The sequence below is a fragment of the Halichoerus grypus genome, chromosome 1 (genome assembly GCF_964656455.1).
Source record: "Halichoerus grypus chromosome 1, mHalGry1.hap1.1, whole genome shotgun sequence".
In the NCBI taxonomy this organism is placed as follows: domain Eukaryota; kingdom Metazoa; phylum Chordata; class Mammalia; order Carnivora; family Phocidae; genus Halichoerus; species Halichoerus grypus.
Window position 1 is genome coordinate 191,132,774 of NC_135712.1, and position 17,326 is coordinate 191,150,099.

The 17,326-nt window shown below is 48.9% G+C and overlaps 1 protein-coding gene across 6 annotated transcripts in view; it reads right to left on the reverse strand.

Annotated features, from left to right (window-relative positions):
• The window catches only part of FLNB (filamin B), a 140,134-nt gene that overhangs the window by 45,361 nt on the left and 77,447 nt on the right, over positions 1–17,326 (reverse strand). For all 6 annotated transcript variants that reach the window (XM_078076778.1, XM_078076771.1, XM_078076803.1 and 3 more), the window contains exons 10-20: positions 17,112–17,238; positions 15,189–15,325; positions 13,722–13,915; positions 12,413–12,526; positions 11,462–11,605; positions 11,196–11,319; positions 10,699–10,859; positions 9,589–9,679; positions 9,130–9,299; positions 3,567–3,684; positions 1,062–1,324 (exon numbers count right to left, since the gene is read on the reverse strand). In XM_078076778.1, the coding sequence (XP_077932904.1) occupies positions 1,062–1,324; positions 3,567–3,684; positions 9,130–9,299; positions 9,589–9,679; positions 10,699–10,859; positions 11,196–11,319; positions 11,462–11,605; positions 12,413–12,526; positions 13,722–13,915; positions 15,189–15,325; positions 17,112–17,238 (1,643 nt within the window). The remainder of the gene's footprint in view (positions 1–1,061; positions 1,325–3,566; positions 3,685–9,129; positions 9,300–9,588; positions 9,680–10,698; positions 10,860–11,195; positions 11,320–11,461; positions 11,606–12,412; positions 12,527–13,721; positions 13,916–15,188; positions 15,326–17,111; positions 17,239–17,326) is intronic.

Genomic DNA, 17,326 nt, shown 5'->3' on the forward strand with positions numbered 1-17,326 from the left:
AAACATGACCCTAGAGTGGTGGGTATGTGTCATGATACATTTGTCCAAACCCATAGAATGCACAGCACCCCGAGTGAACCCTCCTGTAAACTATGTATCTGGGGTGAACAAGCTGTCAATGCAGGTTCATCAGTATGAACAAATGCACCACGCTGCTGGGGGATGGTGGTAACAGGGAGGCACAGGGGGTAGGAGGGAAATCTCTGTACCCGCCTTTCCATTTTGCTATGAACCTAAAACTGCTCTAAAAAACTAAAGTCTAAGGGTGTCTGGGTGGCTTAGTCGGTTAAGCGTCTGCCTTCAGCTCAGGTCATGATCCCAGGGTCCTGAGATCGAGCCCCGCATTGGGCTCCCTGCTCAGCAGGGAGCCTGCTTCTCTCTCTCCTGCTCCCCCTGCTTGTGCTCGTTCTCTCTCTCTCTGAAATAAATAAATAAATCTTTTAAAAAATATATTTAAAAAAAGCCACAAAAAACTAAAGTCTAATACAAAAATTTAAAAACCAAATGAATAAACAAAACTGCTTTTACAAGAGGGTGGGGATGGGGCTTTCATCTCTGATTCAACAAATAAGACCATTTTACAGGATTCATGTCGTTCAGACCACAGAAGATACTCTAAAACCCTTGATTTGGGGCTATACTAGGAAGAAATGATAATGAGACTCATATATTTTGATATTGAGCTATATCGCTTCTGCAGGGTGAGCTCACCCTGCGTGCCGGACACGGGGCTGAGGCCTCCACCAGCTCGCTCTCACCTCACCCTTACAGGCTCATGGTGAAGCGAGTACTGTTATTATGCTAACAAGTGAAGGGGACAGAACGCAGGGAAGAGGACTCCCTCACCGCCAGAGAGCAAGAGGAGCAGTGGGGAGGACACCCAGCTGCCCAAGGGACCCCTCCGGCTGAACTGTAGGAGAGAAAACTTCTGTCAGCCGTTGAGAATGGACCTTCCTCAGAAAACGATCTTCTACAGGCCTTGGTCAAGCAGGATCAGTGAAGGACTCCCGTGTTATATTTGATGATAGGAGACAAGTCCCGGTGCAGAAACGAAAGCTGACCTTGGTGGGATCTGGTGGCAGTGAAGCCTCCACCGTGTAGGGGCTCCCAGGCACGGGATGTCCATCGTAGGTGACGTCTACAGCATACAGCCCCTCCTCCCGAGGGATGAACTTGGCCGTGCTGCTCTCCCGGCCCACCACGGGCGCCACCATACAAGGAACAACCTTCCTCGAGGGGCTCAGGATCGTCACGTCCAGCTTCCCCTGGCCTCCTGCCCCCTTCGTGTCGATGGCGAACTCTTGACCCTTCCCAACTTCGACTCCTGGAAAAGGGGGACACGCCCAAGCGATGAGCTGGCCCTTCTCAGCAGTAAGAACAGCTGAGAGCAGAACAATGAGGGTTCCCTGGACACGAGGCACTATCTCAGCCTGGGCAACAAGCAAGGGCGGATACCAAGGACAAGAAGCAAGACTGAGTCGGGATAATCAGCATTTCCCTGGATAACAACCAGTATAAGAATAGCTACTAACTAATGATGATATTAATAACAATGATAGCTGACACTTACTGATACAATAATGACGGGTTACTTAAAAACCAATAATGATTGGTTACTTAATGACTGCACTTTATCCCCAGGCCTGAGTACAGCACATCACCTCCTTTAATTTTTACCATGACCCTATAGGGTATTTATTAGTTACCAATGGCTTTAACAGATGGGGAAACTGAGGCTCCGAGGTTAAGGAATGTGTCCAGGGTGCCGTACACAGCAGACCACAAAGGTGGGACTCACACATAAATTTACTGGACCCCACAATCTGCTCTGCCAACTAGTAAATTATAATCTGACACTGTCCTCTCTGCTTTACTTACTTTTGGTATTAACTTTCTATCAAAACAGTCCCATAAGCCAATGTTTTATTTACTAATTCTTGGAAGCAAATTTAATCCCACAGCCAACAAGGCAAAAGTCACAGAGCTGGCCAATGCAGGGGCACCGAAGTGAGTCCGAAGAACTGACTCTCTGTACTGCGCCGATTTTTGAAAGGTCTCTGTAAAGCAGGGCCATGGAAAACCCATGTGTTGTATTTGACAAAAAAAGGGAAAGGACTTTGAACCAAAATGACAGCATTGCGAGCACAGGGCTCTCACCACAAGCCAGGGAAATCCTGACTCTAGGGCAGTATGGGGTCTCCCAAGACCAGCACCTCCGAACCACAAGCAAGGCGGCCTCGGAGCACCATGGACCAAAGGCTTTTCCTAATCGGCATGGTGTTTTTCCTGGTCTGGAATTGAAGCCCTAGGTGTCTTAGAGGAAGCAGCAATGAGGAGACACATGAAAGGACTGGCCAGTGACTTTCATATGCTCAGAGCTGGCTGCCTTCCAGGGACGGCTTCAGAGAACCCAGAGCTGGGAGGTGGCCTCATTCACAACTCGTGCATTTGAGTCACAGGTGAGTGAAGGTGCTCACTGATGGTCCAGAGACCAAAGAGGCCTGCCCAGGGGGTATGCACTGAGCCCCACGTGACCCTGAAACCAGGTGTGCGCGTGCTACGGAGGTGTGGCCAGGCTTCAGCCACATGGCAGATCGTGCCAATGAGGGGACAGAGGTGTGAATATTCTCCAAGATGCACTGCTCATGTCAAAAGGCAGGCTGCAAACATATGGGTGTACAGGCATGACTTTAATGCAAAATGAACACTGCCGAACATCTGCTGCTGACGCATGTGCCCATACAGATGTAGAGAGAAAGTCTGAAAGGACAGACACTGAACAGATAACCCTGATTCCCCCCAGGAAGAATAAGAGGTGATGGAGAGAGTGGAGTTTACTCTCAACGGTGTTTTTTAAGATGAAAATGGATTTATGCCTTACTTTGTGTAAAAAGCAGAATTTTATGATTATGTGTTGAACTTCTGAAGCTGAGCGATAAGTACATCAGTGTTTATATTCTACTGTCTTTACTTTTGTATGTTTGGAATTTTCCCTAATACAACAAATGAAAACATTTTAAAATAGATGAGCTTACGCTAACAGGATACCTACCCAAGCCAAAGGAATATCGGGGTGGGGGTTGCATCAGAGTCGCGGTTTCTGAGTGCCGGGGAGTTGGCTTTTATGCTACTGTCCACCCTCATGCGGATCCCATGGCCAAGGACAGCGAGCACAGTACAAAGTCACCAGAAAGCAATGCGTCCCAACTTCTCTTTGCAATGAAAACAATCCCACTGTGATGGCAGCAGTTACCAAAGGCTGACGACGCGCCAGCTCCTGAATTATGAGCTCATTTACCTTTCAAAATATTCCCACGAATGTCAGTGTTCTTGACCACCCCTCCCCCACTGTGCGATGAGGGGATGGAGGCTCGGGGAGGTTAAGCGCAGGTAAGGTCCCAGAACGACCCCGCTGCATGGCCCCAGTTCATACCCACGTCCGTTCCACTGCAAGGTCTCTTATGGCAGAGGCTGCTTCCCTGCAAATTGTCTTGTGAAAGGTATCTAACTGGCGGCCCCAGTGGGTGGTCTTCAGTGACCCGTCTCCCCTGCATCCACGCACTTACTGTTCTCCAGCCCATTAATTCTGATCTTGCTCAGATCCAGCGGAGCGGCCACGCCCACGGTGAAAGGGCTTTTAGGGATGGGGTCGCCGCCATATGTCACCAGCACCTGCATGCAGCCCTGGAACGAGAGGAAACCGAGTGCACCTTTGGGCACCAACATCTAACTTGCTGTTTATCTTTATTTTATTTTTTTTAAAGATTTTATTTATTTATTTGTCAGAGAGAGAGAGAGGGAATACAAGCAGGGGGAGTGGGAGAGGGAGAAGCAGGCTCCCGCTCAGCAAGGGGCCTGATGCGGGACTCCATCCCAGGACTCTGGGATCATGGCCTGAGCCGAAGGCAGATGCTCAACCAACTAAGCCTCCCAGGTGCCCCCTAACTTGTTGTTTAAACCTGTCTTCTAGATCTTTAATTCTTCCAGAGACACAGGGCACTTGACTCCAGTGGATTTAGAAACACCACAGACATATTTCTCTAAGCTTCTGGCCCCATGGCAAAAACAAGCGAGAAGTGAGATAAAATCAGAGCAGCTAAGAACAACAGGGGCGACTTAATTAGCATACTGTACGCTGTGCTTTTAAGCATTTCCTTGACTCAATTTCCAAATAGTCTGAAGGGGTGGTTCCCACTGTTGTCCCCATTTTTCCAGGAAAGGAAGCTACAGCTCAGGGAGGTAGAGTCACTTCTCCCAAATCACATGCCTGGTGGTGTGAGAGCTGAACCTCGTACCCGCGGCACGCAGACCCGCGTCCCAGCTGCTCGGCCATACTTCCTCCTGCCCAGCACACACCCGACCACGGCCACGGGTAAAGCTGCTGTCTATGGGAGCCTCTCACTGAACAAAACCAGCTTTTTCTATGTCTCGGAAATCAATTTCAGGCCACGAGACTGTGAAAGGGATTTGCACACTAAAGCAGCCTCTAAACTCCCACATCTATGTCACGGAAAGAAAAGTTTCAAGTGTGAAGGGAATCCTGCCTGTGGGTTTGGCAGGCCCCTTGTTCGAAGCCCCGGGGGCCATGGGAGCTCCGTACGACCGCATGTGCAGGGCGGTTCTCCTCTGGCCGGTCCCGGCCCACTCCCTGCTGGCTTCCCCTCTCCTGGCGGCTAAGCTCCCTTCCCTGCCAAACCCAGGCTCCATTAAAGCCCACAGCTGTCTCAGTAGATGAAGCTCTCCCTCACCTCAAACACCCCGGGCATAACGTGAAAGGCCGTGGAGGGAGAGACGATGCCCCCCAAGAATCCGGGGGGCTCACCAGAATTCAGGTTCTAGTGAAAGCTGTCAGTGATCAAGTGTTAAAAGGGTGTAGCTTTTGGCCCACATATATTTTCTCACATTTCGTAATAAAAAAAAAGGGGGGCAAAAGCCAAGAAAAAAATTGGTTGCATCAATGAAGGAGGGAGGACTGATTCTCCAGGATTTATTGGCAGTGCACACAAACCAACTGGCCCCCTGCCTCAAGGGTGTAACGTTTCATGGTAGGACGTGCACGGGTCCGAGCCAAAAAAGCTGAGAGCCAGCCCAGGACAGGACAGGTCTCCTCCTTGTAATAAGGAAGTCAGGGAGTGACTCGTGGCTTCAGCCACCGTGGCATTCCCATCATGCCAGCTCGTCCCAAGCTTCCATTTGCCCACAAGCCCCTAACTCCTTGAGGGAGAGGCCTCACAGCTGACCATGGGTCATGGAAAAACCTTCTCCACCAGCCCTGGAAGTCTTCTGATTGCGTCTCTGGAGTGCCACAGGAGAGGGAAAAATCCTCTTTCAGTTAAGCCTACCCATCCCATAAAAGAAAGTGTGTTCTCATTACCAGTTCTGAAAAAAACAAAACAAAAACTCAGAGAGGAAATGAACTCTACCTCAAAAAACCTAACAAGGGGGATGAAGAAATCTTAAGGGACTTACACCTGCAATGGGCTGTAGCATTTAAGGTTTCCTCTGGGCCCCAGCTAAGGAACGGACTGTGCTTTTCCCCCAGAGGGGGGGTGACATCAGGAATGTCGGAGCAATGACCACTGGTGCATTTCACCACGACCTTGCTGACTGCAGGACAGTTTTATTCTCTCCCCTCTGCGCCTCTGAGACCTTAATCCCACCCTGCACAACACACGAATGTAAGACTCTGACCCGAGAGCTCAGGTGAGGACAGGATCAAGTGAGCCACCCACAGCCCCCTCCTCCATAGATCTCCGGAGCAGGCAGGGGGCTCAGTGAACCCACAGGGTCTCCTCGAGGCACCCCCAGGAAGTAGGTGGGGTTGCCGATTCCCAGTGGTTTCTGACCTGGCGGGTCATGGAGTTGCTGCCACCAGCTTCTCAAAGTGCTCGCTCTAGGGTGCCTGGGTGGCTCAGTTGGTTAAGCGACTGCCTTCGGCTCAGGTCATGATCCTGGAGTCCCAGGATCGAGTCCCGCATTGGTCTCCCTGCTCAGCAGGGAGTCTGCTTCTCTCTCTGACCCTCCCCCCTCTCATGTGCTCTCTCTCATTCTCTCTCTCTCAAATAAATAAATAAAATCTTTAAAAAAAAAAGATTTAAAAAAAAAAAGTGCTCGCTCTACATGAGGGACTATGGGGTGAGAGACTGAAGTCCCTTGAGGTCACAGACAACCAAAAGCACAGAAGGCAAAATCCGTGGGCGAATATGGCATTGTGCAATCTCCCTTCCATAAAATCAAGCCTTCTGTCTGACCCTCAAGCCCCAACCCAACAAGTGACACCCCACCAAGGCAAAACGAGCTCTGACCACTGCCTTCCGACATGACCGTGACTGGTCCACTGCAGGTCAGCGGGCATCATCAAGCTGCGGCTCAAAAACCCTGCAGGGAACAGCTCCTCACACAGCACGGCCTGTATTCTGAGGGCGACACGCTCCCCCTGGGCCAGGACCCATTGCCAGCTTTCCACACACCAAACAACTACATTTCTAGAAAGTTCCAGCCTGTTATTCCCTAAAACGACAACAAGAAGGTGCGCCTCTGGGCACCAGCCCTCCAAGTATCCTCCCTGCCTCCATGTTGGGCACGGCCTTCTGGGCTGACCCAAGCCTTTTTTTTTTTTAAGATTTATTTATTTGACAGAGAGAGAGAGACACAGAGAGGGAACACAAGCAGGGGGAGTGGGAGAGGGAGAAGCAGGCTTCCCGCTGAGCAGGGAGCCTGATGCAGGGCTCGATCTCAGGACCCCGGGATCATGACCTGAGCCGAAGGCAGACGCCCAACGACTAAGCCACCCAGGCGTCCCTGACCCAGGCCTCTTAACCACATCCAAGGGCACATCTCAAAAGGCAAGCTTATTTAACCCAATCTTGAGCTGTATGCCGCTCTTCAGAAAAGAGAGATCAAAGGTGCATGAGGATGTGTTGGCCCCACTGTCCCTACAAAGTTCTCTGCTTGTGAGCAGAGGCTCCACTTTGTGTATTCACCCCTTAAGCCACAAATCCATGCGGAGAACCTACAGCATCAGGCCCTGTGCTCAAGACTAGGGATGGAAAGATATATATAGGACATGATATCCCATTGTTGGGGAACTCATCATCCAAGAGAAGAAATTCAATTTTTTCTTTGCCATAGAAAAATATGCAGAACTGCAACTTGCCCAAAAAATGAAACCGTAAATCTTGTTCTAAATGCTAAACAAGAAGGACCAGAGAGGCACCGCTCACACTGGAGGCAGGGACTGACACCAGGACTCTGCCAGGCTCCTTGGACACAAGACAGGCAGCATTTGAGCAAAGCCCCAAGCAGCCACTGAGCCTGCCGACAAACCTGCTGTTCTCCAAGAAATGGATGAACTTGACCTTGTGTGATTTTGAAGTAAGAAGCCTCCCTCTCTAGCCTCCACCTCTGCCCCAAATGGCAACAGGTTCTGCAGCCCTTTCTGGGGGTGCAGGCCAAAACCTGACTCCGTCTTAATGTCTGCAACTTACTTTCTAGAAGCTCAGCCAAAACCCAAAAAGGTTTATAGACAGAGGACAAAGCAAGATGTTTTTAGAAGAGTCTAAGACCTTGTGACCTTGACCAGTGTGCGTGGCCAAGCTTTCTGGTACCTTCTCCTAAGGAATGTGGAGAATTGGCAACAAGGATGATGTCAAGCCAGTGCTCCCAATGGTGAGGCTCCCGCCGGCCTTCTGAAGCATCAGCAGGAAAATAATTACCCACTTAGCACTGAGCAGCCTAATGATAAAAGGTTATTCTACGTACAAAAATATTTTTACCATCACTAATAATGAACCCCTCATTAAGGTAAAAACAAAAACCACAGGAAGGAGGACGTCTGGATATAAGAGACCACATCTGTACTGACTCACCCCAGACCACCCCTCCCACCGCCAAAGAGTCCATCTCCAAGGACATGTAGCCCCCAATGCAAGGGGACACCTGCACCACACCCCTCATCCTCACCGTACCCCTCATTCCTTCCCACTAGACTCTGGGCAGCCCCTCACTGAGGGCCAGGCAGGAGGGTTGCTTCTCGGGTGGTGTTTCTACAGAAAGCATCCCCCCTGTTCTTCTACAAAGAGTACTTCACAGAAGGGGGACTATTTTCCTCAGGACCTGAAAGCACCTACACTATAAGGTTCCTTAAGGATCGGGTGTATTAAGAAAAAATCTGAGACGTTCGAATGACCGTGTAGAATGCTATGCATAAAAAATAGTAAAATCCAGGGCACCTGAGTGGCTCAGTTAGTTAAGCAACTGCCTTCGGCTCAGGTCATGATCCCGGAGTTCCAGGATCAAGTCCCGCATCAGGCTTCCCTGCTCAGCAGTGAGCCTGCTTCTCCCTCTGATCCCCTCCCTTGTGCTTGCTCGCCCTCTCTCTCTCAAATAAATAAAATCTTGAAAAAAAAAAAAAAAAGTAAAATCCAGGCTTTTCTTCTGGGTTATCTGTTCCTCACACCCCAGAGGTATGGCCATGAAGCAAAACCCAATTTTGAACAAATTAAACAAGAATTCACAGAGAGAGGCAGAGAGGTCGTTTTTTAGGTGCTTCTTGCCTAAAATAATCAGAGCAAAGTGGCCTGGATCGTAACATCCTGTGTGTGTTCCTGAATTTTGTAAGAGGACAATCTGGGGCCCTAGATAGTATTTCGGGCCTGAGGGACTAAAGGCTGAACTGGCTTTTGAGAGAGACCCACTCTACCACCTTATATAAAGGGCCAGCAAGAAAACACAAAGGCGTCGCCCTTCCTCCCCTATGAGTAATTAAGACTGAATGAAGGGCAGCTGGTAAGGATGGGAGAGTGTGTGGAATAAGAGGAAGATACTAGGTTCCAAATTTCAAGAGCTCCCTGTTTCTGCTGAAAGCCAAAATGGAGGTGGGAGGCGGGGATGGGGAGAGTCGGGCTAGCTTCCCGCTCTAGCTTCCCGCTTGTTCTTAGGGAAGCCTTCAGGCCCACCTCACAGAACCAGCCGGGCCTCTTGCCAGTGTTCCTGGAGAGGCTCAAAATGACAGGCACGAAGAGCCCTTCACCCACAGAGGAGCACCTCGACAGAGCACAGATCAGAGCCTTGCTGTCCAAAGGGCCCAGCCCAGCACTGAGGGGGAAGGGGCAATGGGAAGGACCCTACCTGCTGGGTGGGTGTGTATTTGACGGTGTGGGAGTAGTCATAATTGTCGATGATGTCCAAGTCCTTCACGGCATCTCCAGGAAGGGCGCTGCTGAACTCTACGTTCAGTGGGGCTTTTCCAGCCCCTTTGGTGTAGACCGTGAAGTGGGTTGGTTTCCCGTTTTCCACACCTGGAAGGATAGACCGTGAAGTGAGGAGACAGGCCTGACTGGCGTGGTTTCACTCTTCAACAACCAGTCTGACAGGTTCATCAGCACCAGCCCTAGCAAGGCAGTTGGCGACGGGGGCAGGAGCACTGCCAACAGCTCGGGCAGGAGCACTGCCCCTGCTGAATGGGACTCCCAACAGAACACCCGCCCTGGGTGGAGACGAGGCCCTCAAGGTCCCCGGACCAAACATGCCCCTGGCCACTGGCCCGCAGAAGGCCTCCGGGATGGCCTCTTCCGTGTGCTCTCTTACCTGCTTTGCTGAGCCCCGGGCCTTCTGCCTTCACTTTGCTGGCATCATGGGAAGGGTCAACTTTCACTCTGAAAGGACTGGCGGGGATTTCCTGTAGGGGAGACACTATCTCAGTAGGAAAGCCCCTGAATCGTCTGCCAGAGCTTAGCCTTCTGCCCAACGCAAGGGGGGAGACCTCTGTGACTCTGGCGGGCGGCGGGCAAACTTCCATCCCCATGGGCCAAGTCTTTGTACTCTAGCCTCAGGTAGGGGCCACCAAAGGTCACTTACAAATGCCTGGACCCCTCCATCACAGGCTTTGACCTGCTTAGTGCACAGCGGAAGGAAGGTTTCCTACAAACGATTCTGAAAACTCTGAGCCTTTCACACCAAAGTTGAGTACTTAGTACACAAAAAATCCTACCAAGAATAAAACCCCAAATGACAATAACATATAGGGTTGGGCGAAAGGACATGTCCTCAGGTACAGCTCGGAGCTAAGGTTTGGGGAATGGGAGGAGCTGATCAGAAATATAAGGATTATAATTCTTCACAATGGTGCAGGTTATCAGAATAAAGGCAGAACAGGTTAACTGGATGAAGTCAATTCAAGACCAACCCCTTCAGGCACAGAACTTTCTCTCTCGACATTCCTATCCTTATGCAAGGTTAATTTGAATCACCAGGATTCCACTGTTCCGTTTTAGGTACCACTCGCCTTATCCTCACCTATCATAAGTAAATATGAGCTCAGTTTGAAAGTTCAAAGCTCCTCGCCTTATAAAAGTTTAGGGGTCAAGGCCAAAGCCATTACTTCAAAGCGGTCGAAGCAGAACACGTCTAGAAGTTCATTTCAATCAAAAACTTTACAAGCGTTTATAACAAACCAGTCTCCTGCCAGAGCCCTGCTATAACCACTGAATACACCGTGCCTCACTTTTGTTAGAAAATGACAATAATTTAGTTCTGGGTGCTTTTTGCTTATTGTTTTTTCTCCCCCCTTCATGGTTTTCAGGAACCAGAGAGGAAAACCTGAGCAGAATTCTCAAGACACTGCCCTATTGCTTTAAAAAAAAAAAAGAGGGAATACGCACACAGGTGGCCAGAAAGAACCCAGGTCCAAACACACACCTGAGATGCAAAGAGAACTTTGATAGTGTATCGCCCGGCGGCAGGAGGCACATATTTGACTGTAAACGTGTCGTTGGCGTTGTGAATAATGTCAAAGTCCACGTCTTCCTCATCCTCACTTAACACGCGGGCATCACATTTAATGCCAACGCTGACATCACCTGGAACAGACCAGCTTATGAGCGCACCAGGGTACAAGAAACAGCATGTCCCATGCAATCACTTCCAGCTCAGCTCAGCTAACACCCCAAAAAAGCAATTGGGAAGTTTCCAGTAACAAGCCTGACAAAGGGATGGTGCTAAGTCAGGGCTTTGGAGGAGGAATGGAGGACTAGCAAAGATCACCAAGGAACTGCCACAGACGCTCATTAGATGAACAATTCCCTATTCAGGTGCACTACTTTCTGGCTCAAAGTTCACTGTCCTTTGAATGTTCCAGAAAGAACATGCTTCCTCAAGGAGCAGCAATTACTGCACTGGGGGAAGCCCCCTCTCACCTTCCCCAGCCTCAGTACAGTCCACTGTGAAATGAGTAGGCTCATTTGCCTTCAGTCCACTTCGCTCCACGCCTGGCCCAAACACCTTGACCTTCTGGGGATGGCTACCCTGCCCGATACTGACCTAAAAAGAACACGGCAGAAAGTTATAACCAAGTTTTCCTCCACTTGGACCCAGTGAAACATTGTTAGTTAGCATGGAGCCCAGACCCGCCATAGGACTCGGCTTTTTCATACAATGGCCAGGATTATTCTTCACAACCTACCCTGTACGGGCTGCGTGGGATATTCACGCCTCCCCAGACCACAGCAATGGTGTGCTTGATGGCCTTAACCGGGGTATACGAGCAGGCGTACGTGCCGTCCATCCGGCTCTTCATCTGGATGTCAATGGGCTGGCCTTCCCCATCCTGCAAAAGAGCAGGGGCAAAGAAGAGAAACTGGTCTTCACACGGTCTTCATCAAACAGCACCGCCATGGCTTCCCAAGACCATCAGGCCACCACCCATCCAACAAAACATGGAACTATGATATGCCATCACTACAGGTGATAAAACACTGCCTGTATTTATTTGTTTTTCATAAGAGCAAATGACCCTAATAGAAAGCCATGGCCACTCAATACTTCTTAATTTGGGAGCGCCTGGGTGGCTCAGCTGGTTAAGTGTCCAACTCTTAATTTCAGCTCAGGTCATGATCTCAGGATCTAGAGATCAAGCCCTGGCATCAGGCTCCATGTTCAGCAGGGGTCTGCTTGAGATTCTCTCTCCCTCTGCCCTTCCCCTCACTCAGGTATGTGCTCACATACACTCTCTCTCTCTCTCTCACTAAAATAAATAAATAAATCTTAAAAAAAGTACTTCTTAATTTTAATTCCTGCATTTAAATTCCTGGGCCAAATTCAATTAAATTAGATAAACATATTTAATAAATTCTTATTTACAAACCTCCTGTCATGGCCTAGGTAGCTTTAACCACACTGAAGGACATGTACAGGGAAATCTGAAATCAAGCCTTGTTTCCAAAGAATACAAATCATAAAAATGAGAAAAGCACCCTGCTTTACATATTAGAATCCCATTTAATAATAAATATTCTTATGATTCCCAATATGTGGATGAATAAACTGAGGATCAGATGAACTGAGCAACTTGCCATTACAGTGACAGATCGTGTCTCCTGGTAATTACCTGCACAGGTGGCCCCTGGAAACTTACCTGAGCAAATATCTTTAAGGGAGCTTTTCCAGCATCCTTAGGATCCACGGTGAACTCACACAGGTTGTCGACAATGCACCCAGATTTCTCCAAACCTGGCCCGTATGCTTGGACCTGGGGCAAAGAATAATGATTCTCTTTTTGTACAATGTCCCAACGAAACCCCCTCTATAACAACCAGTGACCAGGGAACAAGGTAACAAAACCACCTGTGTCTGGTTTCACAGTACCTATGTAACAGGATGGTTAGGGAAGGAAAATGCTCAAGTAGGTTGTAACTCAGAAATTAAACACAGTATCATTAACCTCCCAGGAGGAAGAAAACTCTCGAAAACCATGCCCCAAACTAGCCTGGGGCTCCATGCCTTATTCCCAACAGATATAGACAACTAGTAACCAGGGCAGGGACCTCCAGCCATGCCCAGGTTCAATGTTCCCACATGGAGGGCACTCAGAACCTTTACCACAGACATTCCAAAGGTTTACAGCTTCCAGAGAGAACAAAGGACCAGCCCTTGGCCAACAAGGAATAGCAACCGGCCCAGACCGACACCAGCCTACGAAGAGCCGCCTGTGTGGGCCAGGGCAGCCTGCACACATGGGAATGTGGAGGCTTCCTCCTAGCAGCCAGCCTGCCTCAGATTCGATGCTTATCGGCCTCCTAAGAGTGTGACAGAAACTCTTAGAAACACTGCTCCAATTTAAGAGAAGGGAGCTGGGGAGAAAAAGAACACCTTTCATTTATGAAAAGCAGCCTCTGCAGCTCCCTGCATGAGCTAGGCACTGGGCAAAGGGCTGTCTTTGTGCACGTTAGCTCCTTGAATCATCCCAGAAACGCTGGAAAGCAGACATTGCTATCATTCCCACTTTAAAAAGAATCAAGAGTCAGAGAGGTTAAGTGACTTGCCCAGCATTAGAAAAGTACTAAGTGGGGGCACCTGGGTGGCTCAGTTGGTTAAGCAACTGCCTTCGGCTCAGGTCATGATCCTGGGATCCCAGGATCAAGTCCCGCATCGGGCTCCCTGCTCAGCGGGGAGTCTGCTTCTCCCTTTGACCCTCCTCCCTCTCATGCTCTCTGTCTCTCATTCTCTCTCTCTCAAATAAACAAATAAAATCTTAAAAAAAAAAAAAGAAAAGAAAAGTACTTAAGCGGTACTACCAGGGTTCCAACTCAGACCAGTGTCCTTCCTAAGCTCTACATGGCCCCTTGCTGCCGTCCCTCAACATGCTGCTTGAGGTCACTCTCTGGGTACCACGGAGAGGGCCAGGAGCCAGGAAGAGAGCACAGAAACATGACAGACAGACTCACCAGATCCGGGTTGTAGTCTCCCGCAGCTGGGTGGATGAAGGCCATGTATGGGCTGTCCTTGATGTCTTCGTCATCACACATGATGTGAACAGCATATTCGCCAGGTTCCTTGGGCCAGTACTTGACATCACATGACCCATCATTCTGGTCATCATACTCAATCTTCGCCTGGGAGGGGCCTTCAATAGCAAAGCCTGGGGGACAGGGTGAGAGGGACCCCTGGTTGCATGGTGGGAAGAACCTACTCTATGTTACCACCAGCTCACTCCCTCAAATCAAGTATCAGCCAGAAGCCTGAAATCAGTGTCTGTCCCTTTCCCACAAAACCAAGCCTACTGAGTCTTCACTAGACGTGGAAGGGCTGGATTTTTATGTTTTTTTAAACATCATCTAACAAGGCAAGTCAACGAAAACCTTAAACCAATGCCCACACTTTGCCCCATCAAATCAGGTTCTGGGTTTTTGTCTGAACGAAATAATCAAGAATATGCGTAAACAGTTAGGTACAAAGTATATGTACCCAGCACTGTTTCTACAGGAAAACCGTGGAAATAACCGGAGAGCCTAATGGTAGACATATCCATGCAATGGAATTCCAAAGAAGCCATGGAAAATCAAGACACAGCCTCTATTTATCTGAGGCAGGAAGACAGAAAGATTACCCCTAGATATTTTTTGTGGAAGATGAATATTTACGTGTGCATGTAAAGAAAAAAGTCTAGAAGCATATGCCAAAGGTTTAATATCATACCAAAACAGATTCTCTCTCTAGAAGGAAATACTAAAGGAAATACTAAATCCAAGTTTGCTTATTTTTACTACCTAAAACAGATAGTCATTAAACTATGGCCAGCGGGCCAAACTGACTCACTATCTACTTCTGTACGTAAGGCTTTGCTGGGACCCAGCCACACTCCCTCACTTACGTCCTTTCTCTGGCTGTTTTCGTGCCTACCACGGCTGCAGCAGGGAGAATACGGCCCACAAGACTAAAATATTTGCTCTCTGGGCCTTTTTAGAGCAGATTTGCTGACCGCTGTTCTGAAGTAATCCTGTATACATCAGATGTGTATTTAACATATACTGTTCTGCTCCGAAAAATATTTACTCTCCAAATTTCTAATTTCAGCAAAATTCATTCATTCATCTAAACTAAGAATCAATCAACAATATTTGCTAAGTGCCTCCTATGTTCCAAGCACTGTTTCAAGCACAACATCCATAGGAAGCTCCTCTACCGTGAGGTTTAGCGGATGAATGAATGAAAGAAGAGACAGAGGGCAACTTGAAGGGCAAGAGAAAAATGAAAATTGCAATCCCACAGCGGTATTAAGACTTGGACTTGGGGGGTCAGGAGGCCAAGGGGAGTGAGGCTTGGAGGAGGCCCCAGCTCTCAGTCTGACACTGGGACCAAGCCTCATGTCATCTCAGCCCCCCAGAAGCTGTTGGCCAGCCGCTTCCACCTACCCAGAGACCCTACTTCAGAGCCAATGGACTCTACCACGAAGTCCGCCGACCGCCCGACAATCCCGCTGTGGAGGCCAGGGCCCCATGCACGAACTTTCTGCATGCCTGCTTCCGGGCCAACTTGAACCTCAAAGGGGCTAAGAGAAAAGGAACAAAAAGCATTAAAGAAGAGCAAAGAAGGGACTAAATACAGCCATAAGCTGTTTGCAGGTATTTTTTCCACTCCTTTTACCTGGAGTCCCAATGTCCAGCCAAGCCCTTCCTCCACACAGGTGCCCCCACAGCCATTGTTATGTCAACAATATAATGTACTGGGGCTGCCTCGGGGCGCTCAGGTGGCCACTAGGTGGGCACTCAAGACACCCTGCCTCACACTATCCTTCTGACCATTCACCTTTTGAGTGTAGGGCTCACCAGACCATGAGCTCTGGAAGGTAAGAGAGTGCGTACTTTCCTGTATCCTGCTTATATCATATGAACAAGGGGCACCTGGGTGGCGCAGTTGGATGGGTGTCCAACTCTTGGTTTCAGCTCAGGTCATGATCTCAGGGTCCTGGGATGGAGCCCCGCATCAGGCTCCACGCTCAGTGGGGAGTCTGCTGGAGATTTTCTCCCTCCCTCCCCCTTTGCCCCTCCTACTTGTGCTATCTCTCTCTCTAAAATAAATAAATAAAATCTTAAAAAATATATATATATAAGAAGAAAACTAAGTTGAAAAGGCTTTATCTCACACATGAACAAATGAGTCTGTTTTTTTTTTTTTTTAACGAATAAGCTGTAAAAAAAAAAAAAAAAAAAAAAAAAAAGCAAAGGGGGTGCCTGGCTGGCTCAGTTGGTAGAACATGTAGCTCTTGATCTTGGGGTTTTGAGTTTGAGCCCCATGTTGGGTGTAGAGATTGTTTAAATAAATACACTTTATTTTATTTATTTATTTGAAGATTTCTTCATTTATTTGACAGAGAGAGAGACAGCAAGAGAGGGAACACAAGCAGGGGGAGTGGGAGAGGGAGAAGCAGGCTTCCCGCCGAGCAGGGAGCCTGATGCGGGGCTCGATCCCAGGACCCTGGGATCATGACCTGAGCTGAAGGCAGATGCCGAACTACTGAGCCACCCAGGCGCCCTATTTTGTATTTTTTTGAAAAGATTTTATTCATTTATTCATGAGAAACAGAGAAAAAGAGAGAGAAAGGCAGAGGCAGAGGAAGAAGCAGGCTCCCCCTGGAGCAGGGAGCCTGATGTGGAACTCGATCCCAGAACCCTGGGATCACGACCTGAGCCGAAGGCAGACGCTTAATGGACTGAGCCACCCAGGCACCCCAACTTTAAAAAAAAAAATCTTAAAAAAAAGTTTGCTTAGATTCTCAGAACCCTATCATGCCCAGATATTTCTCAAGGTAAATGGAATTTATTCAGAGTTTAAAGTTGCCCCCAGGAGAGCTGGGGAGGGTGAAGAGGGGAGGGTAACCGTGATGCCCACAAGGCAAAGCTGTAGACTGCGTCCCTTGGCTCCTGACTGCACTCACGTAGAGAATTTTAATGTAAACCATGGCAGATTTTATCCCCATGGCATTCCTGAACAGAGGCACACATTGAAAGAAAGAGAATCTTAGTTTATATAAGGGTGTAGAGACACACAGCCCATTTGCTCTCTATTACTGCTCCTTCTGGCTTCCCTGCCTCCCCCCAGACCCAAACCGCCAGCATTTGATTTAAAGCAAGGCAACCGAAACCACAGTGACTTTCTGCTGTTTTTGAGAACAGGCCAAATGTCTGTGTGCTGTTCTGAAAAAAAAAACCAAAAACAAAAAAAGCTTTCAACAAAGCAGATCTCCTTCCCTCCTGCAGCCGGGGAAGTAACCGCCGTGAGCCTGCTCTGGGCTGAGCACGCCTCCAGAGAAGACGCAACTCCAGCTGGAGACTCACCTCTTTGGAATGTGGTGTCCCCCCCACGTGATGGCGATGCTGTATTTCCCCGGGGTGCTGGGGTAATACTCGAATGCGTAGACTCCATCCAGAAAGCCTTTCTGTTTCACCAGTTCCTCCAGACCCTCTGTGGGAAGAAAGCACACCATCCTTCCAAAGCAATTCCAGGCTCCCAACAAGAATCCAAAAGACAAGGACAGAAAGACAGCAATATC